Source organism: Salmo salar, chromosome ssa15 (genome assembly GCF_905237065.1).
Source record: "Salmo salar chromosome ssa15, Ssal_v3.1, whole genome shotgun sequence".
NCBI classification, from domain to species: Eukaryota; Metazoa; Chordata; class Actinopteri; order Salmoniformes; family Salmonidae; genus Salmo; species Salmo salar.
Window position 1 is genome coordinate 104,970,721 of NC_059456.1, and position 25,180 is coordinate 104,995,900.

The following is a 25,180-nucleotide window of genomic DNA, read 5'->3' on the forward strand; positions in this document are numbered from 1 at the left end:
CACTACCCTGCTCCCTAGTTATATACACTACCCTGCTCCCTAGTTATATACACTACCCTGCTCCCTAGTTATAGACACTACCCTGCTCCCTAGTTATATACACTACCCTGCTCCCTAGTTATATACACTACCCTGCTCCCTAGTTATAGACACTACCCTGCTCCCTAGTTATATACACTACCCTGCTCCCTAGTTATACACACTACCCTGCTCCCTAGTTATATACACTACCCTGCTCCCTAGTTATATACACTACCCTGCTCCCTAGTTATAGACACTACCCTGCTCCCTAGTTATATACACTACCCTGCTCCCTAGTTATAGACACTACCCTGCTCCCTAGTTATATACACTACCCTGCTCCCTAGTTATAGACACTACCCTGCTCCCTAGTTATAGACACTACCCTGCTCCCTAGTTATAGACACTACCCCTGCTCCCTAGTTATAGACACTACCCTGCTCCCTAGTTATAGACACTACCCTGCTCCCTAGTTATAGACACTACCCTGCTCCCTAGTTATAGACACTACCCTGCTCCCTAGTTATTGACACTACCCTGCTCCCTAGTTATAGACACTACCCTGCTCCCTAGTTATAGACACTACCCTGCTCCCTAGTTATACACACTACCCTGCTCCCTAGTTATAGACACTACCCTGCTCCCTAGATATAGACACTACCCTGCTCCCTAGATATAGACACTACCCTGCTCCCTAGTTATAGACACTACCCTGCTCCCTAGTTATAGACACTACCCTGCTCCCTAGTTATAGACACTACCCTGCTCCCTAGTTATAGACACTACCCTGCTCCCTAGTTATAGACACTACCCTGCTCCCTAGTTATAGACACTACCCTTCTCCCTAGTTATAGACACTACCCTGCTCCCTAGATATAGACACTACCCTGCTCCCTAGTTATATACACTACCCTGCTCCCTAGTTATATACACTACCCTGCTCCCTAGTTATACACACTACACTGCTCCCTAGTTATAGACACTACCCTGCTCCCTAGTTAATACACTACCCTGCTCCCTAGTTATATACACTACCCTGCTCCCTAGTTATATACACTACCCTGCTCCCCTAGTTATAGACACTACCCTGCTCCCTAGATATAGACACTACCCTGCTCCCTAGTTATAGACACTACCCTGCTCCCTAGATATATATACACTACCCTGCTCCCTAGTTATATACACTACCCTGCTCCCTAGTTATAGACACTACCCTGCTCCCTAGATATAGACACTACCCTGCTCCCTAGATATAGACACTACCCTGCTCCCTAGTTATAGACACTACCCTGCTCCCTGGTTATAGAGACTACCCTGCTCCCTAGTTATAGACACTACCCTGCTCCCTAGTTATATACACTACCCTGCTCCCTAGTTATAGACACTACCCTGCTCCCTAGTTATATACACTACCCTTCTCCCTAGTTATAGACACTACCCTGCTCCCTAGATATAGACACTACCCTGCTCCCTAGTTATATACACTACCCTGCTCCCTAGTTATAGACACTACCCTGCTCCCTAGTTATACACACTACACTGCTCCCTAGTTATAGACACTACCCTGCTCCCTAGTTAATACACTACCCTGCTCCCTAGTTATATACACTACCCTACTCCCTAGTTATATACACTACCCTGCTCCCTAGTTATAGACACTACCCTGCTCCCTAGATATAGACACTACCCTGCTCCCTAGTTATAGACACTACCCTGCTCCCTAGATATATATACACTACCCTGCTCCCTAGTTATATACACTACCCTGCTCCCTAGTTATAGACACTACCCTGCTCCCTAGGTATATACACTACCCTGCTCCCTAGTTATATACACTACCCTGCTCCCTAGTTATAGACACTACCCTGCTCCCTAGTTATACACACTACCCTGCTCCCTAGTTATAGACACTACCCTGCTCCCTAGTTATATACACTACCCTGCTCCCTAGTTATAGACACTACCCTGCTCCCTAGTTATAGACACTACCCTGCTCCCTAGTTATAGACACTACCCTGCTCCCTAGTTATATACACTACCCTACTCCCTAGTTATATACACTACCCTGCTCCCTAGTTATAGACACTACCCTGCTCCCTAGATATAGACACTACCCTGCTCCCTAGTTATAGACACTACCCTGCTCCCTAGATATATATACACTACCCTGCTCCCTAGTTATATACACTACCCTGCTCCCTAGTTATAGACACTACCCTGCTCCCTAGTTATATACACTACCCTGCTCCCTAGTTATAGACACTACCCTGCTCCTTAGTTATAGACACTACCCTGCTCCCTAGTTATAGACACTACCCTGCTCCCTAGTTATATACACTACCCTGCTCCCTAGTTATATACACTACCCTGCTCCCTAGTTATAGTCACTACCCTGCTCCCTAGATATAGACACTACCCTGCTCCCTAGGTATAGACACTACCCTGCTCCCTAGATATAGACACTACCCTGCTCCCTAGTTATATACACTACCCTTCTCCCTAGTTATAGAACCTACCCTGCTCCCTAGTTATAGACACTACCCTGCTCCCTAGTTATAGACACTACCCTGCTCCCTAGTTATAGACACTACCCTGCTCCCTAGTTATAGACACTACCCTGCTCCCTAGTTATATACACTACCCTGCTCCCTAGTTATAGACACTACCCTGCTCCCTAGTCATAGACACTACCCTGCTCCCTAGTTATAGACACTACCCTGCTCCCTAGTTATAGACACTACCCTGCTCCCTAGTTATAGACACTACCCTGCTCCCTAGTTATAGACACTACCCTGCTCCCTAGTTATAGACACTACCCTGCTCCCTAGTTATAGACACTACCCTGCTCCCTAGTTATAGACACTACCCTGCTCCCTAGTTATAGACACTACCCTGCTCCCTAGTTATAGACACTACCCTGCTCCCTAGTTATATACACTACCCTGCTCCCTAGTTATAGACACTACCCTGCTCCCTAGTTATATACACTACCCTGCTCCCTAGTTATATACACTACCCTGCTCCCTAGTTATAGACACTACCCTGCTCCCTAGTTATATACACTACCCTGCTCCCTAGTTATAGACACTACCCTGCTCCCTAGTTATATACACTACCCTGCTCCCTAGTTATATACACTACCCTGCTCCCTAGTTATAGACACTACCCTGCTCCCTAGTTATAGACACTACCCTGCTCCCTAGTTATAGACACTACCCTGCTCCCTAGTTATATACACTACCCTGCTCCCTAGTTATAGACACTACCCTGCTCCCTAGTTATAGACACTACCCTGCTCCCTAGTTATAGACACTACCCTGCTCCCTAGTTATATACACTACCCTGCTCCCTAGTTATAGACACTACCCTGCTCCCTAGTTATAGACACTACCCTGCTCCCTAGTTATAGACACTACCCTGCTCCCTAGTTATAGACACTACCCTGCTCCCTAGTTATAGACACTACCCTGCTCCCTAGTTATAGACACTACCCTGCTCCCTAGTTATAGACACTACCCTGCTCCCTAGTTATAGACACTACCCTGCTCCCTAGTTATATACACTACCCTGCTCCCTAGTTATAGACACTACCCTGCTCCCTAGTTATATACACTACCCTGCTCCCTAGTTATAGACACTACCCTGCTCCCTAGTTATAGACACTACCCTGCTCCCTAGTTATAGACACTACCCTGCTCCCTAGTTATAGACACTACCCTGCTCCCTAGTTATAGACACTACCCTGCTCCCTAGTTATAGACACTACCCTGCTCCCTAGATATAGACACTACCCTGCTCCCTAGTTATAGACACTACCCTGCTCCCTAGTTATAGACACTACCCTGCTCCCTAGTTATAGACACTACCCTGCTCCCTAGTTATAGACACTACCCTGCTCCCTAGTTATAGACACTACCCTGCTCCCTAGTTATAGACACTACCCTGCTCCCTAGTTATAGACACTACCCTGCTCCCTAGTTATAGACACTACCCTGCTCCCTAGTTATAGACACTACCCTGCTCCCTAGTTATAGACACTACCCTGCTCCCTAGTTATAGACACTACCCTGCTCCCTAGTTATAGACACTACCCTGCTCCCTAGTTATAGACACTACCCTGCTCCCTAGTTATAGACACTACCCTGCTCCCTAGTTATAGACACTACCCTGCTCCCTAGTTATAGACACTACCCTGCTCCCTAGTTATAGACACTACCCTGCTCCCCTAGTTATAGACACTACCCTGCTCCCTAGTTATAGACACTACCCTGCTCCCTAGTTATAGACACTACCCTGCTCCCTAGTTATAGACACTACCCTGCTCCCTAGTTATAGACACTACCCTGCTCCCTAGTTATAGACACTACCCTGCTCCCTAGTTATAGACACTACCCTGCTCCCTAGTTATAGACACTACCCTGCTCCCTAGTTATAGACACTACCCTGCTCCCTAGTTATAGACACTACCCTGCTCCCTAGTTATAGACACTACCCTGCTCCCTAGTTATAGACACTACCCTGCTCCCTAGTTATAGACACTACCCTGCTCCCTAGTTATATACACTACCCTGCTCCCTAGTTATAGACACTACCCTGCTCCCTAGTTATAGACACTACCCTGCTCCCTAGTTATAGACACTACCCTGCTCCCTAGTTATAGACACTACCCTGCTCCCTAGTTATATACACTACCCTGCTCCCTAGTTATAGACACTACCCTGCTCCCTAGTTATAGACACTACCCTGCTCCCTAGTTATAGACACTACCCTGCTCCCTAGTTATAGACACTACCCTGCTCCCTAGTTATAGACACTACCCTGCTCCCTAGTTATAGACACTACCCTGCTCCCTAGTTATAGACACTACCCTGCTCCCTAGTTATAGACACTACCCTGCTCCCTAGTTATAGACACTACCCTGCTCCCTAGTTATAGACACTACCCTGCTCCCTAGTTATAGACACTACCCTGCTCCCTAGTTATAGACACTACCCTGCTCCCTAGTTATAGACACTACCCTGCTCCCTAGTTATAGACACTACCCTGCTCCCTAGTTATATACACTACCCTGCTCCCTAGTTATAGACACTACCCTGCTCCCTAGTTATAGACACTACCCTGCTCCCTAGTTATAGACACTACCCTGCTCCCTAGTTATAGACACTACCCTGCTCCCTAGTTATATACACTACCCTGCTCCCTAGTTATAGACACTACCCTGCTCCCTAGTTATAGACACTACCCTGCTCCCTAGTTATAGACACTACCCTGCTCCCTAGTTATAGACACTACCCTGCTCCCTAGTTATAGACACTACCCTGCTCCCTAGTTATAGACACTACCCTGCTCCCTAGTTATAGACACTACCCTGCTCCCTAGTTATAGACACTACCCTGCTCCCCTAGTTATAGACACTACCCTGCTCCCTAGTTATAGACACTACCCTGCTCCCTAGTTATAGACACTACCCTGCTCCCTAGTTATAGACACTACCCTGCTCCCTAGTTATAGACACTACCCTGCTCCCTAGTTATAGACACTACCCTGCTCCCTAGTTATAGACACTACCCTGCTCCCTAGTTATAGACACTACCCTGCTCCCTAGTTATAGACACTACCCTGCTCCCTAGTTATAGACACTACCCTGCTCCCTAGTTATAGACACTACCCTGCTCCCTAGTTATAGACACTACCCTGCTCCCTAGTTATAGACACTACCCTGCTCCCTAGTTATAGACACTACCCTGCTCCCTAGTTATATACACTACCCTGCTCCCTAGTTATAGACACTACCCTGCTCCCTAGTTATAGACACTACCCTGCTCCCTAGTTATAGACACTACCCTGCTCCCTAGTTATAGACACTACCCTGCTCCCTAGTTATAGACACTACCCTGCTCCCTAGTTATAGACACTACCCTGCTCCCTAGTTATAGACACTACCCTGCTCCCTAGTTATAGACACTACCCTGCTCCCTAGTTATAGACACTACCCTGCTCCCTAGTTATATACACTACCCTGCTCCCTAGTTATAGACACTACCCTGCTCCCTAGTTATAGACACTACCCTGCTCCCTAGTTATATACACTACCCTGCTCCCTAGTTATAGACACTACCCTGCTCCCTAGTTATAGACACTACCCTGCTCCCTAGTTATAGACACTACCCTGCTCCCTAGTTATAGACACTACCCTGCTCCCTAGTTATAGACACTACCCAGCTCCCTAGTTATATACACTACCCTGCTCCCTAGTTATAGACACTACCCTGCTCCCTAGTTATAGACACTACCCTGCTCCCTAGATATATACACTACCCTGCTCCCTAGTTATAGACACTACCCTGCTCCCTAGATATAGACACTACCCTGCTCCCTAGTTATAGACACTACCCTGCTCCCTAGTTATAGACACTACCCTGCTCCCTAGTTATAGACACTACCCTGCTCCCTAGTTATATACACTACCCTGCTCCCTAGTTATAGACACTACCCTGCTCCCTAGTCATAGACACTACCCTGCTCCCTAGTTATAGACACTACCCTGCTCCCTAGATATAGACACTACCCTGCTCCCTAGTTATAGACACTACCCTGCTCCCTAGATATAGACACTACCCTGCTCCCTAGATATAGACACTACCCTGCTCCCTAGTCATAGACACTACCCTGCTCCCTAGTTATAGACACGACCCTGCTCCCTAGTTATATACACTACCCTGCTCCCTAGTTATAGACACTACCCTGCTCCCTAGTTATAGACACTACCCTGCTCCCTAGTTATATACACTACCCTGCTCCCTAGTTATAGACACTACCCTGCTCCCTAGATATAGACACTACCCTGCTCCCTAGTTATAGACACTACCCTGCTCCCTAGTTATATACACTACCCTACTCCCTAGTTATATACACTACCCTGCTCCCTAGTTATAGACACTACCCTGCTCCCTAGATATAGACACTACCCTGCTCCCTAGTTATAGACACTACCCTGCTCCCTAGATATATATACACTACCCTGCTCCCTAGTTATATACACTACCCTGCTCCCTAGTTTTAGACACTACCCTGCTCCTTAGTTATATACACTACCCTGCTCCCTAGTTATATACACTACCCTGCTCCCTAGTTATAGACACTACCCTGCTCCCTAGTTATAAACACTACCCTGCTCCCTAGTTATAGACACTACCCTGCTCCCTAGTTATATACACTACCCTGCTCCCTAGTTATAGACACTACCCTGCTCCTTAGTTATAGACACTACCCTGCTCCCTAGTTATAGACACTACCCTGCTCCCTAGTTATATACACTACCCTGCTCCCTAGTTATATACACTACCCTGCTCCCTAGTTATAGTCACTACCCTGCTCCCTAGATATAGACACTACCCTGCTCCCTAGTTATAGACACTACCCTGCTCCCTAGATATAGACACTACCCTGCTCCCTAGTTATATACACTACCCTTCTCCCTAGTTATAGAACATACCCTGCTCCCTAGTTATAGACACTACCCTGCTCCCTAGTTATAGACACTACCCTGCTCCCTAGTTATAGACACTACCCTGCTCCCTAGTTATAGACACTACCCTGCTCCCTAGATATAGACACTACCCTGCTCCCTAGATATAGACACTACCCTGCTCCCTAGTTATAGACACTACCCTGCTCCCTGGTTATAGAGACTACCCTGCTCCCTAGTTATAGACACTACCCTGCTCCCTAGTTATAGACACTACCCTGCTCCCTAGTTATAGACACTAGCCTGCTCCCTAGTTATAGACACTACCCTGCTCCCTAGTTATATACACTACCCTGCTCCCTAGTTATATACACTACCCTGCTCCCTGGTTATATACACTACCCTGCTCCCTGGTTATAGAGACTACCCTGCTCCCTAGTTATAGACACTACCCTGCTCCCTAGTTATATACACTACCCTGCTCCCTAGTTATAGACACGACCCTGCTCCCTAGTTATATACACTACCCTGCTCCCTAGTTATAGACACTACCCTGCTCCCTAGTTATAGACACTACCCTGCTCCCTAGATATAGACACTACCCTGCTCCCTAGTTATAGACACTACCCTGCTCCCTAGATATATATACACTACCCTGCTCCCTAGTTATATACACTACCCTGCTCCCTAGTTATAGACACTACCCTGCTCCCTAGTTATATACACTACCCTGCTCCCTAGTTATATACACTACCCTGCTCCCTAGTTATAGACACTACCCTGCTCCCTAGTTATAAACACTACCCTGCTCCCTAGTTATAGACACTACCCTGCTCCCTAGTTATATACACTACCCTGCTCCCTAGTTATAGACACTACCCTGCTCCCTAGTTATAGACACTACCCTGCTCCCTAGTTATAGACACTACCCTGCTCCCTAGTTATATACACTACCCTGCTCCCTAGTTATATACACTACCCTGCTCCCTAGTTATAGTCACTACCCTGCTCCCTAGATATAGACACTACCCTGCTCCCTAGTTATAGACACTACCCTGCTCCCTAGATATAGACACTACCCTGCTCCCTAGTTATATACACTACCCTGCTCCCTAGTTATAGACACTACCCTGCTCCCTAGTTATAGACACTACCCTGCTCCCTAGTTATAGCTACCCTGCTCCCTAGTTATAAACACTACCCTGCTCCCTAGTTATAGACACTACCCTGCTCCCTAGATATATATACACTACCCTGCTCCCTAGTTATAGACACTACCCTGCTCCCTAGTTATATACACTACCCTGCTCCCTAGGTATAGACACTACCCTGCTCCCTAGTTATAGACACTACCCTGCTCCCTAGTTATATACACTACCCTGCTCCCTAGTTATAGACACTACCCAGCTCCCTAGTTATAGACACTACCCTGCACACTAGTTATAGACACTACCCTGCTCCCTAGTTATAGACACTACCCTGCTCCCTAGTTATATACACTACCCTGCTCCTTAGTTATAGACACTACCCTGCTCCCTAGTTATAGACACTACCCTGCTCCCTAGTTATAGACACTACCCTGCTCCCTAGTTATAGACACTGCCCTGCTCCCTAGTTATAGACACTACCCTGCTCCCTAGTTATAGACACTACCCTGCTCCCTAGTTATATACACTACCCTGCTCCCTAGTTATAGACACTACCCTGCTCCCTAGTTATAGACACTACCCTGCTCCCTAGTTATAGACACTACCCTGCTCCCTAGTTATAGACACTACCCTGCTCCCTAGTTATAGACACTACCCTGCTCCCTAGTTATAGACACTACCCTGCTCCCTAGTTATAGACACTACCCTGCTCCCTAGTTATAGACACTACCCTGCTCCCTAGTTATATACACTACCCTGCTCCCTAGTTATAGACACTACCCTGCTCCCTAGTTATAGACACTACCCTGCTCCCTAGTTATAGACACTACCCTGCTCCCTAGTTATAGACACTACCCTGCTCCCTAGTTATATACACTACCCTGCTCCCTAGTTATAGACACTACCCTGCTCCCTAGTTATAGACACTACCCTGCCCCCTAGTTATAGACACTACCCTGCTCCCTAGTTATAGACACTACCCTGCTCCCTAGTTATACACACTACCCTGCTCCCTAGTTATAGACACTACCCTGCTCCCTAGATATAGACACTACCCTGCTCCCTAGATATAGACACTACCCTGCTCCCCTAGTTATAGACACTACCCTGCTCCCTAGTTATAGACACTACCCTGCTCCCTAGTTATAGACACTACCCTGCTCCCTAGTTATAGACACTACCCTGCTCCCTAGTTATAGACACTACCCTGCTCCCTAGTTATATACACTACCCTGCTCCCTAGTTATAGACACTACCCTGCTCCCTAGTTATAGACACTACCCTGCTCCCTAGATATATACACTACCCTGCTCCCTAGTTATAGACACTACCCTGCTCCCTAGTTATAGACACTACCCTGCTCCCTAGTTATAGACACTACCCTGCTCCCTAGTTATAGACACTACCCTGCTCCCTAGTTATAGACACTACCCTGCTCCCTAGTTATATACACTACCCTGCTCCCTAGTTATAGACACTACCCCTGCTCCCTAGTCATAGACACTACCCTGCTCCCTAGTTATAGACACTACCCTGCTCCCTAGATATAGACACTACCCTGCTCCCTAGTTATAGACACTACCCTGCTCCCTAGATATAGACACTACCCTGCTCCCTAGATATAGACACTACCCTGCTCCCTAGTCATAGACACTACCCTGCTCCCTAGTTATAGACACGACCCTGCTCCCTAGTTATATACACTACCCTGCTCCCTAGTTATAGACACTACCCTGCTCCCTAGTTATAGACACTACCCTGCTCCCTAGTTATATACACTACCCTGCTCCCTAGTTATAGACACTACCCTGCTCCCTAGATATAGACACTACCCTGCTCCATAGTTATATACACTACCCTGCTCCCTAGTTATATACACTACCCTGCTCCCTAGTTATATACACTACCCTGCTCCCTAGTTATAGACACTACCCTGCTCCCTAGTTAATACACTACCCTGCTCCCTAGTTATAGACACTACCCTGCTCCCTAGTTATATACACTACCCTACTCCCTAGTTATATACACTACCCTGCTCCCTAGTTATAGACACTACCCTGCTCCCTAGTTATAGACACTACCCTGCTCCCTAGTTATAGACACTACCCTGCTCCCTAGATATAGACACTACCCTGCTCCCTAGTTATAGACACTACCCTGCTCCCTAGTTATAGACACTACCCTGCTCCCTAGTTGTAGACACTACCCTGCTCCCTAGTTATAGACACTACCCTGCTCCCTAGATATAGACACTACCCTGCTCCCTAGTTATATACACTACCCTGCTCCCTAGATATAGACACTACCCTGCTCCCTAGTTATATACACTACCCTGCTCCCTAGATAGACACTACCCTGCTCCCTAGTCATAGACACTACCCTGCTCCCTAGTTATAGACACGACCCTGCTCCCTAGTTATATACACTACCCTGCTCCCTAGTTATAGACACTACCCTGCTCCCTAGTTATAGACACTACCCTGCTCCCTAGTTATATACACTACCCTGCTCCCTAGTTATAGACACTACCCTGCTCCCTAGATATAGACACTACCCTGCTCCCTAGTTATATACACTACCCTGCTCCCTAGTTATATACACTACCCTGCTCCCTAGTTATATACACTACCCTGCTCCCTAGTTATAGACACTACCCTGCTCCCTAGTTAATACACTACCCTGCTCCCTAGTTATAGACACTACCCTGCTCCCTAGTTATATACACTACCCTACTCCCTAGTTATATACACTACCCTGCTCCCTAGTTATAGACACTACCCTGCTCCCTAGTTATAGACACTACCCTGCTCCCTAGATATAGACACTACCCTGCTCCCTAGTTATAGACACTACCCTGCTCCCTAGTTATAGACACTACCCTGCTCCCTAGTTATATACACTACCCTGCTCCCTAGTTATAGACACTACCCTGCTCCCTAGTTATAGACACTACCCTGCTCCCTAGTTATAGACACTACCCTGCTCCCTAGTTATACACACTACCCTGCTCCCTAGTTATATACACTACCCTGCTCCCTAGTTATAGACACTACCCTGCTCCCTAGTTGTAGACACTACCCTGCTCCCTAGTTATAGACACTACCCTGCTCCCTAGATATAGACACTACCCTGCTCCCTAGTTATATACACTGCCCTGCTCCCTAGATATAGACACTACCCTGCTCCCTAGTTATAGACACTACCCTGCTCCCTAGTTATAGACACTACCCTGCTCCCTAGTTATAGACACTACCCTGTTCCCTAGTTATATACACTACCCTGCTCCCTAGTTATAGACACTACCCTGCTCCCTAGTTATAGACACTACCCAGTAGGGAGTACCTTCTTTACTTGATCTGGAGTGGTGGTGGAGTTAGAGGTCTTCCTGAATACCCGAGACCCGATCCTGGACCCGCCTGGGTCCAAATAAAAAATTCAAAATAATTTCACGGGTCTGGTTCTGATCTGATGTGATTTTTTACTGGTATCGGGTGTAATTTTAACTGTAAGGAACCAGTACAGATCTGAACGCGACCACTTGCAGTAGCTACACGGCGAGATACATTTAATCGTTTATGTTTCTGCTCTCGCTCTTTGCTTTTCACGAGAGTGGAGTCGTGTAGCCTGTCGTTGTTGGCCAATCAGAAGTCACCAAGAACCAGCGGGTCTATTTTGGAACGGGTCCAACTTTTTCTTGTTGGAATTAGGATTGATAAGGGTTTTTGGGCATCTTGCTGAGTTCCACACGGACCCTTTACCTCTACCCTCTTCTCTAGATGTTAAACGATTGGAACGGTAGTTGAATGTATGGTGGTTCACGTTCTGATTTGGTTAGGTGGAATGTTGACCATATTTGCTTCTGTCAGATCTGTAGTCATGTGAATAGGGGTAGAGGTAAGGGGTTCATTTGGAATCCAACATATGACTAATGAGAGGTACCTAACCTTGACTTGTTGTGATTTGTAAATAAGGGCTAGGAGATGTAGGGGATGTGGAATCAGGGTGATATGGTTGTGGCTTGGCTGCTCAGCCCCTTTTTGCAGTACCACAGTGTCACCACTAGATGGCAGCAGACATTGTCAAGCAAAAGTGGTGACTTTACTGGTTACTAATGTAGTGGTAACCATGCAGATTTTTAATGAAGTTATACATTCTCTCACATCAGGATAATACAACACACCTACTAGATCGTTTTTTTTTTTTTTAATCTCTCACGTATTCTCACATTTTAGTAATTTAGCTCTTATCCAGAAGGACTTGCAATCAGTGCATTCAACTAAAGTAAATCAACCACATGTATAACCTTCACTGAAACCTTTTGTCTCTTCCACTCCAGTTCTGTTGAGGAGAAGATGATTTGCTACGGGATGAGCTGACACGGATAAAGAAGAACTGGGACCTATTTTGTTACAACTGCAAATTGTTCATTTCTTTTCTTCCTTTTGTTGTTTTTATTTTGTTTTGATATCCTCATAAATCTGGAATATATTTTGAGAAAATGTTTGACGTGTATTAATATTTTAATTTCTATGATTATGGAGCTAGTCTAGTATTTTAATTTCTATGATTATGGAGCTAGTCTAGTATTTTAATTTCTATGATTATGGAGCTAGTCGAGTATTTTAATTTCTATGATTATGGACCTAGTCTAGTATTTTAATTTCTATGATTATGGAGCTAGTCTAGTATTTTAATTTCTATGATTATGGAGCTAGTCTGGGTAACTTTTCTGTTTCTGCTCTCTTACTACAACCTCTTATTGAATGTCATGTTTGACACGAGTTGACAAGAGCACTACCCGGTACCAGGCTGAAGTTAAGGACTTATTCTTAAAAACAAGGTTTTGGTTTGATGTTTATTAGTTTAAGCTATATAACTAACAAACAAAAAAAAGCTTTTGTTTTTGGCATTAGGGAACATAGTGGTGCCTTTCTTTGCCTCTCTGTGCCACAAATGATTATTTTGCTATTAGTTTTATACACTTGCTGTAGATAGAGTATATGCACTCTTAATGTGTGTCCCAAAATTGCACATTATTCACTATATAGGGCACTAAAAGTAGTGCACTATAAAGGGAATAGGGTGCCGTTTGGGATAGACACCTGCTGTATATAGAACAGGCCGTTGTTTGGAGATATTCTGAATCTACTGTCTTACATACACGCTGCGCAGGTTCTTAAAGACTTCCATTTAGGTTTAAATTCTTCTGTTAAAACGAACAAATGAATGAAGCTGGAGGTTCTGCTAGAAGATGTAGAGTTGCAGAGGAGTGGAATGAGAAATGGGATGAGGAGGAGACGGGACAGTTGTCAGTTTCTCCTCTTGTCCTTCTCTGATCGTACGCTAGTAAAAAGGGTTTAGCGGGGACTGGAGAAGTAGCCTGATCGTATGTTAGTAAAGGGTTTAGCGGGGACTGGAGAAGTAGCCTGATCGTACGCTAGTAAAAAGGGTTTAGCGGGGACTGGAGAAGTAGCCTGATCGTATGTTAGTAAAGGGTTTAGCGGGGACTGGAGAAGTAGCCTGATCGTACGCTAGTAAAAAGGGTTTAGCGGGGACTGGAGAAGTAGCCTGATCGTATGTTAGTAAAGGGTTTAGCGGGGACTGGAGAAGTAGCCTGATCGTATGTTAGTAAAGGGTTTAGCGGGGACTGGAGAAGTAGCCTGATCGTATGTTAGTAAAGGGTTTAGCGGGGACTGGAGAAGTAGCCTGATCGTATGTTAGTAAAGGGTTTAGCGGGGACTGGAGAAGTAGCCTGATCGTATGTTAGTAAAGGGTTTAGCGGGGACTGGAGAAGTAGCCTGATCGTATGTTAGTAAAGGGGTTAGCGGGGACTGGAGAAGTAGCCTGATCGTATGTTAGTAAAGGGTTTAGCGGGGACTGGAGAAGTAGCCTGATCGTATGTTAGTAAAGGGTTTAGCGGGGACTGGAGAAGTAGCCTGATCGTACGCTAGTAAAAGGGTTTAGCGGGGACTGGAGAAGTAGCCTGATCGTATGTTAGTAAAGGGTTTAGTGGGGACTGGAGAAGTAGCCTGATCGTATGTTAGTAAAGGGTTTAGCGGGGACTGGAGAAGTAGCCTGATCGTATGTTAGTAAAGGGTTTAGCGGGGACTGGAGAAGTAGCCTGATCGTATGTTAGTAAAAGGGGTTAGCGGCGACTGGAGAAGTAGCCTGATCGTATGTTAGTAAAGGGTTTAGCGGGGACTGGAGAAGTAGCCTGATCGTATGTTAGTAAAGGGGTTAGCGGGGACTGGAGAAGTAGCCTGACATCCAAACCTACTTTCTCCGTTGTTGAAACAATTATAAAACGTATCAAAACTGTTGGTTGGATTTCAGGCTACCGGAGAAGAGGGCATCCTGACAAAAACGGTCGACTGGTTTGAAAAGTTTTGTCATGCAAGTGATTTATTTTGTATGTAAACATTTGTCCTCCCAATGGGAACTTGTGTCAATTGAATTAAAAACAGATGTAGGGAGTGTGGAACGAGACTGGGGGTCCTGGTAAGTTCTTGTTAGCATTTTGTAAAACACTTTTTTATTTAACTAGCAAGTCAGTTAAGAACAAATTCTTATTTACAATGAAGGCCTATCTCAGGCCAAACCCGGACGACGCTGGGCCAATTGTGCGCCGCCCTATGGGACTCCCAATCACGATCAGTTGTGATACAGCCTGGAATCGAACAAGGGTTTGTAGTGGCGCCTCTAGCACTGAAATGCCTTAGACCGCAAGCCACTCGGGAGCCCAAAATCAACTGGGCCACGTGCAGTTCAGTAAATCAACTGGGCCACGTGCGGTTCAGTAAATCAACTGGGCCACGTACAGTTCAGTAAATCAACTGGGCCACGTGCTGTTCAGTAAATCAACTGGGCCACGTGAGGTTCATTAAATCAACTGGGCCAAGCGCAGTTCAGTAAATCAACTGGGCCACGTGAGGTTCAGTAAATCAACTGGGCCACGCGCAGTTCAGTAAATCAACTGGGCCACGTGAGGTTCAGTAAATCAACTGGGCCACGTGCAGTTCAGTAAATCAACTGGGCCATGCGCAGTTCAGTAAATCAACTGGGCCACGTGAAGTTCAGTAAATCAACTGGGCCACGTGAGGTTCAGTAAATCAACTGGGCCACGTGCGGTTCAGTAAATCAACTGGGCCACGTGCGGTTCAGTAAATCAACTGGGCCACGTGAAGTTCAGTAAATCAGCTGTCTAGAGCAGATATGTAGAATAAGGAACCATGTCAGAGAAGCATGTTTGTTCTACATAGCATATTTCTGTCTGAACGTTCTACGACGTTATGTCCCACTAAACACGCGCCAATTCAAACAAGGTGAAAGAATCAAGGATGGTCCATCTACATGACGGAATGTTTGCTGTGGAAAAGCCCCCCCCCCCCCCCAAAAAGGAAGTATCCCCTTTTGACAATTTTACCTGACTTGTTACGCCTGAAATCTCACCCTTTTTCTTATAAAATATTTTAGAGTGCTAGAGATCTGCATCTAACTTCATCATAGATTATAAAACCTTCCAAAAGTTGATGTACATTTCCCATCACTTCTCACAAGATCAACTGAAAAGTTTGCTGTGGAAAAACCCAAAAGAGGAACAAACCTCTAGCCAATTCACTTGCCTTTTTTTGGTTTTTGTATATCTCAGCTCGACTACATTTTGCATGGCACTTACTAGTTATTCCTAAAAGTCCATCTGCTGCTGACCTTATCCTTGAATAGAAACCTAATTGTAATTAACTTGTAAACATCTATAAATGACTGAATGTTGTAGTTCAGTGTCATCGAGGTCATGAGGTAGTCGCAGCGGGTTTGGATTGGTACAGCTGCCATCTCTCCCCGGCCCGAGACTAGAGTCCTGTTCACAATGTAGGAAACAGACCAAAATGCTTCAAAACAGAGTGGGAGGTGAGTTTTTGGTTTTATGTTCCACAACATTGCAAAACATTTTGCTACGGTGTACCGCAATGACCACGATTGTGAGGTCGTGTCTACACTTGAAATGTGAGTGCTTCGTGGTAGTGTGTGTGGAGTGCTATGTTTATTTTGGCAATAGCAGGTTATTTCCATACCTGTGGATCGGGGAGCAGGACCAGGCCAGCCTTTCAAATCCCTTGTGTCTACACTTGACACTTACATGTGACTTCAGAATACAAAGATCGCATTAAAAGGTCGCTTTGTGATCCGATTATATTCAGATCTGTCTGAACACTTCAGGGGGTGGTACGACGGGTGTGGCAGGTAGCCTAGTGGTTAGAGTGTTGGGCCAGTAAGTGTGAAGGTTGGTGGTTCGAATCCCTGAGCTGCCAAGGTAAAGATCTGTCATTCTGACCCTGAACAATGCAGTTAACCCACTGTTCCCTGGTAGGCTGTCATTGTAAATAAGAATTTGTTCTTAACTGACTTGCTGAGTTAAACTAAAAATTCTGTGCAGATTTCACTTCAGTCTGGATGTAATCAGGCTACTGAAAGTGATGACAGTTATCAGCACTCCTCCCACAAGTTTCCTGAAAATGTGTTTTGGCCTAGTGTGTGAAGAACGTGCTAACAGAGTTATGCTAAACCCTTTTGCATTCCCTTTAGCGTTGTTGGCTAGCTACAGAGGTTAGTTTGCTAGGTAGCTATTACCATCAGTCATTGTTGTTATTTGTGATATTTTGCCTATTCCACCGTTTGTGGAATGCATGCTGGCATTTGAATATAGCGCTGGAAAAAGGCCACACTGTGTACATGGTAGACATTTAAATGTAGGTGTAGACAGAATAACATGATCAGAATAGTAAAGCTGCATGAACTGTCAAGTCTAGACACAACCTCTCCTGACAAGACACTCGGAGGAAACGTGACTTCTTGGTCTAAAGAGCTGCAAGACTAGATGCTTAATTACCGTAGTCTTAATTAGGTTTCAGTGTATATATTCAGTTAGCCCCTGTCTCTTGTTTTGGTGAAGTATTCAGCGTCTTTCTCTCTGGTGACACTACCCCTCCCCTCCTCCCTTTCTCTCTCTGGACACATTCCTCCGTGCTTTCTCTCTCTGGACACATATTCCCCCGTCCTTTCTGGTGATAACATTAAGCATTTACACTGAATACCAAAAATTACGATTTTACTGAGTTACAGTTCACATAAGGAAATCAGTCAATTGAAATAAATTCATTAGGCTCTAATCTATGGATTTCACATGACTGGGGATAGAGATGTGCATCTGTTGGTCACATATACCAAGAAGAGGTATGTGTAACAGTTTAGCTTCCGTCCCTCTCCTCGCCCCATCCTGGGCTTGAACCAGGGACCCTCCTCACACAGACAACAGTCACCCCACGAAGCATTGTTACCCATCGCGCCACAAAAGCCACGGCCCTTGCAGAGCAAGGGGAACAACTACTTCACGGTCTCAGAGCGAGTGACGTCACCGATTGAAACGCTATTAGCGCGCACCACCGCTAACTAGCTAGCCATTTCACTTCGGTTACATATGGGCGTGGATCAGAAAACCAGTCAGTATCTGGTGTGACTACCATTTGCCTCATGCAGCGCGACACATCTCCTTCTTATAGAGTTGATCAGGCTGTTGATTGTGGCCTGTGGAATGTTGTTCCACTCCTCTTCAATGGCTGTGCGTAGTTTCTGGATATTGGCAGGAACTGGAACACGCTGTCGTACACATCGATCCAGAGCATCCCAAACATGCTCAATGTGTGACATGTCTGGTGAGTATGCAGGTCATGGAAGAACTCTGACATTTTCAGCTTCCAGGAATTGTGTACAGATCTTTGCGACATGGGGCTGTGCATTATCATAGTGAAACATGAGGTGATGGTGGCGGATGAATGGCACGACAATGAATGGCACGGTATCTCTGTGCATTCAAATTGCCTTTGATAAAATTAAATTGTGTTCGTTGTCTGTAGTTTATGCCTGCCCATACCATAACCCCATCACCACCATGGGGCACTCTGTTCACAACATTGACATCAGCAAACCACTTGCCCACACGACACCCTACACGCTGTCTACCATTTGCCCGGTAGAGTTGAAACCGGGATTCATCGGCGAAGAGCACACTTCTCCAGCATGCAAGTGGTTATTGAAGGTGAGCATTTGCCCACTGCAGTCGGTGATGATGCCAAACTGCAGTCAGGTCAAGACCCTGGTGAGGATTATTAGCACACGGATGAACTTCCCTGAGACGGTTTGTGCAGAAATTCTTCAGTTGTGCGAAACCCCCAGTTTCATCCACTGTCAGGGGTGGCTGGTCTCAGTTGATCCCGCAGGTGAAGAAGCCGGATGTGGAGGTCCTGGGCTGGTGTGGTTACGTGGTCTGCGGTTGCGAGGCCAGTTGGACGTACTGCCGTATTCTCTAAAACAACATTGGAGGCGACTTACGGTAGAGAAATGAACATTAAATTCTCTGGCAACAGCTCTGGTGGACATTCCTGCATTCAGCATGCCAATTGCACACTCCCTTGAAACTTGAGATATCTGTGGCATTGTGTTGTGTAAGAGTGGCCTTTTATTGTCCCCAGTAAAAGGTGTACCTGTGTAATGATCATGCTGTTTAATCAGCTTCTTGATATGTCAAACCTGTCAGGTGGATGGATTATCTTGGCAAAGGCGAAATGCTCACTAACAGGGATGTAAACAAATTTGTGCACAAAATTTGAGAGAAATAAGCTTTTTGTGCACATGGAACATTTCTGGGATGTTTTATTCCAGTTTATGAAACATGGGACCAACACTTTACATGTTGCGTTTATATATATTTTTCAATCTAGATATGTGAGGATTGACTCCTGTCCAGCCTGTCCTCCTTCCTGTCCAGCCTGTCCTCCTTCCTGTCCAGCCTGTCCTCCTTCCAGCATGTCCTCCTTCCTGTCCGCCTGTCCTCCTTCCTGTCCAGCCTGTCCTCCTTCCTGTCCAGCCTGTCCTCCTTCCTGTCCAGCCTGTCCTCCTTCCTGTCCAGCCTGTCCTCCTTCCTGTCCTGTCCCTCTAGCATCCAACAGATGGCCCTCTGACAACAGAAGCTGAGGAGATGAACTCTGTCATCTCTACCAAAAACATCAAATGGAATATTAGATAAAGGTCTTGGGCCTACTTTCAACTGTGACACTTGGTTAATTTACATTCAGTAAAACCGTTGTATGTTGCAAAGCTGCTACAGTTAAAGGTGACACTTCATGTAATTGTATTTAGCTAGGATAGTCCACTCAGTTAAAATTGCCACTGTTTTCCAAGGAGTCCTGGGTTCCAGGGTAACAGTAAGAGAGCATTACTGGGTTACACAGTGAAGCTGCCAAGTGCCCTCCCTCTCTTCTCTGTTCTCTGTGAGGAGTTGTCACATCTACTGCTCTCTGTTACCACATCTACTGCTCTCTGTTATTCTGCTCTCTGTTACCACATCTACTGCTCTCTGTTAGCACATCTACTGCTCTCTGTTATCACATCTACTGCTCTCTGTTATCACATCTACTGCTCTCTGTTATCACATCTACTGCTCTCTGTTCACATCTACTGCTCTCTGTTATTCCGCTCTCTGTTATCACATCTACTGCTCTCTGTTAGCACATCTACTGCTCTCTGTTATCACATCTACTGCTCTCTGTTATCACATCTACTGCTCTCTGTTATCACATCTGCTGCTCTCTGTTATCACATCTACTGCTCTCTGTTTTCACATCTACTGCTCTCTGTTATCACATCTACTGCTCTCTGTTATCCTGCTCTCTGTTATCACATCTACTGCTCTCTGTTATCACATCTACTGCTCTCTGTTATCACATCTACTGCTCTCTGTTATCACATCTGCTGCTCTCTGTTATCACATCTACTGCTCTCTGTTATTCTGCTCTCTGCTACCACATCTACTGCTCTCTGTTACCACATCTACTGCTCTCTGTTCACATCTACTGCTCTCTGTTACCACATCTACTGCTCTCTGTTATCACATCTACTGCTCTCTGTTATCACATCTACTGCTCTCTGTTATTCTGCTCTCTGTTACCACTTCTACTGCTCTCTGTTATCACATCTACTGCTCTCTGTTATAACATCTACTGCTCTCTGTTATAACATCTACTGCTCTCTGTTACCACATCTACTGCTCTCTGTTATTCTGCTCTCTGTTACCACATCTACTGCTCTCTGTTATTCTGCTCTCTGTTACCACATCTACTGCTCTCTGTTATTCTGCTCTCTGTTATCACATCTACTGCTCTCTGTTACCACATCTACTGCTCTCTGTTATTCTGCTCTCTGTTATCACATCTACTGCTCTCTGTTATCACATCTACTGCTCTCTGTTATCACATCTGCTGCTCTCTGTTGTCACATCTACTGCTCTCTGTTATCACATCTACTGTTTGAGACTGGGACGGAGGTTCACCTTCCAGCAGGACAATGACCCTAAGCATACTGCTAAAGCAACACTTGAGTGGTTTAAGGGGAAACATGTAAATGTCTTGGAATGGCCTAGTCAAAGCCCAGACCTCAATCCAATTGAGAATCTGTGGTATGACTTAAAGAGTTGCTGTACACCAGCGCAACCCATCCAACTTGAAGGAGCTGGAGCAGTTTTGCCTTGAAGAATGGTAAAAAAATCCCAGTGGCTAGATGTGCCAAGCTTATAGAGACATACCTCAAGAGACTTGCAGCTGTAATTGCTGCAAAAGATGGCACTACAAAGTATTGACTTTGGGGGGGTAAATAGTTATGCACACTCAAGTTTTCAGTTTTTTGTCTTATTTCTTGTTTGTTTCACAATAAAAAACTTTTGCATCTTCAAAGTGGTAGGCATGTTGTGTAAATCAAATGATACAAACACCCCAAAAAATCTATTTTAATTCCAGGTTGTAAGGCAACAAAATAGGAAAAATGTCAAGGGGGGTGAATACTTTCGCAAGCCACTGTACATGTATGTATTATGTTAAATAAGGATTATTCCCTTTTGTATTCACAAAATATAGTCATTTCTTGTTAAGGAAAAATGCAATTTGTGGACAGACATACACCCTATCTGAAAATAAACTTTGTTATGAAAAATATTCTAGAGCTGGTTTCCCAGACATGGATCAAGCCTAGTCCTGGACTAGAATGTACTTTCAATGGAGTCTACACTGAGTGTACAAAACATTAGGAACACCTGCTCTTTCCGTGACATAAGACTGACCAGGTGAATCCAGGTGAAAGCTATGATCCTTTATTGATGTCACCTGTTAAATCCACTTCAAATCAGTGTAGATGAACCTGGAGGAGACAAGTTAAAGAAGGATTTTTTAAGCATTGAGACAATTGAGACATGGATTGTTGTATGAGTGCCATTCAGAGGGTGAATGGGTAAGAAAATATTTAAGTGCCTTTGAACAGGGTTAGGTAGTAGGTTCCAGCCAATCCGGTTTGAGTGTGTCAAGAACTGCTGTTTTTTTTTAAAAGAGGACAAAGGAGACTGATATGAATTGTGCAGAGCAACAGAAGGGCTACAGTTAGTCAACTGACAGTCCTGTACAAAATTGATGGCCAAAGACCTATAAAAGAATGCACAACTCATCGTACCTTGACACGAATGAGGTATGGCAGCCGACGACCTTAAGAGTTCCTTAAGAGTTCCACTTCTTTCAGCATAAAACAAGAAACTGCGGTTGCAGCGGGCTAAGGAAAAAAAAAACACTGGACACTAGAGGATTGGAAGACGTTGTCTGGTCTGATGAATCCCGGGTCCCTGCTGTTTCACAGTGATGGGAGGACTAGGGTACGGAGAAAACTTCATGCAGCGTGTCATCACTGCAGGCTGGTGATGGTGATGTGATGGTGTGTTTCACATTGGGCCCGTTGATAAAAGCGGAGCAACGTTTGAATGTCAAAAGGATATCTGAATATCATTGGCCAATCAGGTGCATCTGCAAATATATTTTTCTCAGCAGGATAATGACCCCCGATGCCACAAGGCTGAGATTGTCCAGGAATGGTTCCACAATCATCACAGTGAATTCAGTTTAATGCAGTGGCCTGCCCAGTCAACAAGTCTCAATCCAATTGAGCATCTGTGGGATGAGATGGAACGAAATATTCAGAGTATAGATCCACTACCAGCCAACTTGATATAACTGTGGGAAGCATTGGAGTCAACATGGGCCAGCATGTTCCAACTCAATATTAGGAAGATGTCCCTAACGTTTTGTACACATAGTGTATATTCAGAATAGATTTTAGTCCAGGACTAGGCTTAATCTCTGTCTGGGGAACTGGTCCTACAGTATGTACTGCTTAACCAGACAGAGTGAGGGGACTTGACTTGGGACAGGAAGGGGACCAGGCAGAGTGAGGGGACTTGACTTGGGACAGGAAGGGGACAGAACAGAGTGAGGGGACTTGACTTGGAACAGGAAGAGGACAGAACAGAGTGAGGGGACTTGCATTGGGACAGGAAGAGGACTAGACAGAGTGAGGGGACTTGACTTGGGACAGGAAGGGGACAGAACAGAGTGAGGGGACTTGACTTGGGACAGAACAGAGTGAGGGGACTTGACTTGGGACAGGATGGGGACAGAACAGAGTGAGGGGACTTGACTTGGGACAGGAAGGGGACCAGGCAGAGTGAGGGGTCTTGATTTGAGACAGTGATGGGAGGAGTTCAGTTCACAGTATGTTACCCAGAAGCACCAGGGACAGAGTGGATGAAATGTTTGTTGGCCATCTTTCAGTCCAGAGCTGTTGTGGAGAAATGTTGGCACGATGTTGGCACGATGTTGGCATGATGTTGGCACGATGTTGGCACGATGTTGGCACGATGTTGGCACGATGTTGGCATGATGTTGGCACGATGTTGGCATGATGTTGGCACGATGTTGGCACGGTGTTGGCACGATGTTGGCATGATGTTGGCACGATGTTGGCACGATGTTGGCACGATGTTGGCACGATGCCTACTATATGAGAGCTAAGAGACACCTGTCCAACATACCTGGAAACGGACTTGAAACACACACAGACACTTGCACATACACTAGCACACTCACTCACACACACACACACACACACACACACACACACACACACACACACACACACACACACACACACACACACACACACACACACACACACACACACACACACACACACACACTCTACAGTCCAGGCTTCCATTCCACTCACCACAGAAAGAAAGAAATGAACACACACACACACAACACACACACACACACACACACACACACACACACACACACACACACACACACACACACACACACACACACACACACACACACACTCTACAGTCCAGGCTTCCATTCCACTCACCACAGAAAGAAAGAAATGAACACACACACACACACACACACACACACACACACACACACACACACACACACACACACACACACACACACACACAGAGAATGTGTATTAGTGGGATTGTGTGTATTAGTGGGATTGTGTGTACTAGTGGGTTTGTGTGTACTCAGGAGGGAGACATACTAACATAGAGGGAGTACCATTCAACACCTACAGGTGGTGCCAGACTGGCAGGGCCTTTCACACTGGAAACACCAAAACTCACAGGGGGTCGTCCCAAATGGCACCCTATTCCCTATGAAGTGCACTACTTTTGACAAAAAGCTATGGCCTCTGTTAGTGCAATATTGAGGGAATAGGGTGCCACATATAGAGAACTTTTAACACAGTTGATGATTTGATTGAGAGTTTGCTCGAGGTTTGTGTTGATGGTCAAGGGTTTCTGTTTATATATGTACAATAAAATCATTATCACAGTTTAACAAAATATAAAATAAATAACATTAATAATACTAAGTTTAAAGCATTTTGAGTGACAACAAGTCTAGTAAAGACCTAGGCATCATCTTCAGTCTTCTAACTACAGACAGGTATTGTCCTCAAACTCCATTTCCCATGAAACAGTTGTTTTAACTGTTAACAGACAGGTGTTGTCCTCAAACTCCATTTCCCATGAAACAGTTGTTTTAACTGTTAACAGACAGGTATTGTCCTCAAACTCCATTTCCCATGAAACAGTTGTTTTAACTGTTAACAGACAGGTGTTGTCCTCAAACTCCATTTCCCATGAAACAGTTGTTTTAACTGTTAACAGACAGGTGTTGTCCTCAAACTCCATTTCCCATGAAACAGTTGTTAACAGACAGGTGTTGTCCTCAAACTCCATTTCCCATGAAACAGTTGTTTTAACTGTTAACAGACAGGTGTTGTCCTCAAACTCCATTTCCCATGAAACAGTTGTTTTAACTGTTAACAGACAGGTGTTGTCCTCAAACTCCATTTCCCATGAAACAGTTGTTTTAACTGTTAACAGACATTTGTATGTTGTTTTATTGTGAGTCTTTTCTTCTTTTTTTTTTTGCACCTGGGATGGAAAATGTCTTAGCCCCCGTTCCTACCCTGATCGATCGACCAACCACAGCTCATCCCGATGCCTCTGATAGCCAATCACAGCAGTGAGGTGAGGGAGACAGTGGACAGGTCAAAGGTGACAGTTCAAAGGTCAGAAGCGGAGTAGAGCAGCAGTGTGCAG

The 25,180-nt window shown here is 45.3% G+C and overlaps 2 protein-coding genes across 10 annotated transcripts in view; one reads left to right on the forward strand and one right to left on the reverse strand.

Annotated features, from left to right (window-relative positions):
• The window catches only part of LOC106572915 (transcription elongation factor A protein 2), a 53,966-nt gene extending 38,843 nt beyond the window's left edge, over positions 1-15,123 (forward strand). Inside the window, exon 10 of the mRNA XM_014147499.2 lies at positions 12,974-15,123. Coding sequence (XP_014002974.2) covers positions 12,974-12,982 — 9 coding nt within the window. The 3' untranslated portion in view covers positions 12,983-15,123. The remainder of the gene's footprint in view (positions 1-12,973) is intronic.
• A 9,660-nt stretch (positions 15,124-24,783) lies between these two features.
• Positions 24,784-25,180, reverse strand: part of LOC106591588 (regulator of G-protein signaling 17) — an 86,225-nt gene continuing 85,828 nt past the window's right edge. For all 9 annotated transcript variants that reach the window (XM_045696510.1, XM_045696509.1, XM_045696515.1 and 6 more), the window contains one exon: positions 24,784-25,180. This exon is cut by the window's right edge and continues 2,023 nt beyond it. The gene's annotated coding sequence lies outside the window, so the exon portion shown is untranslated.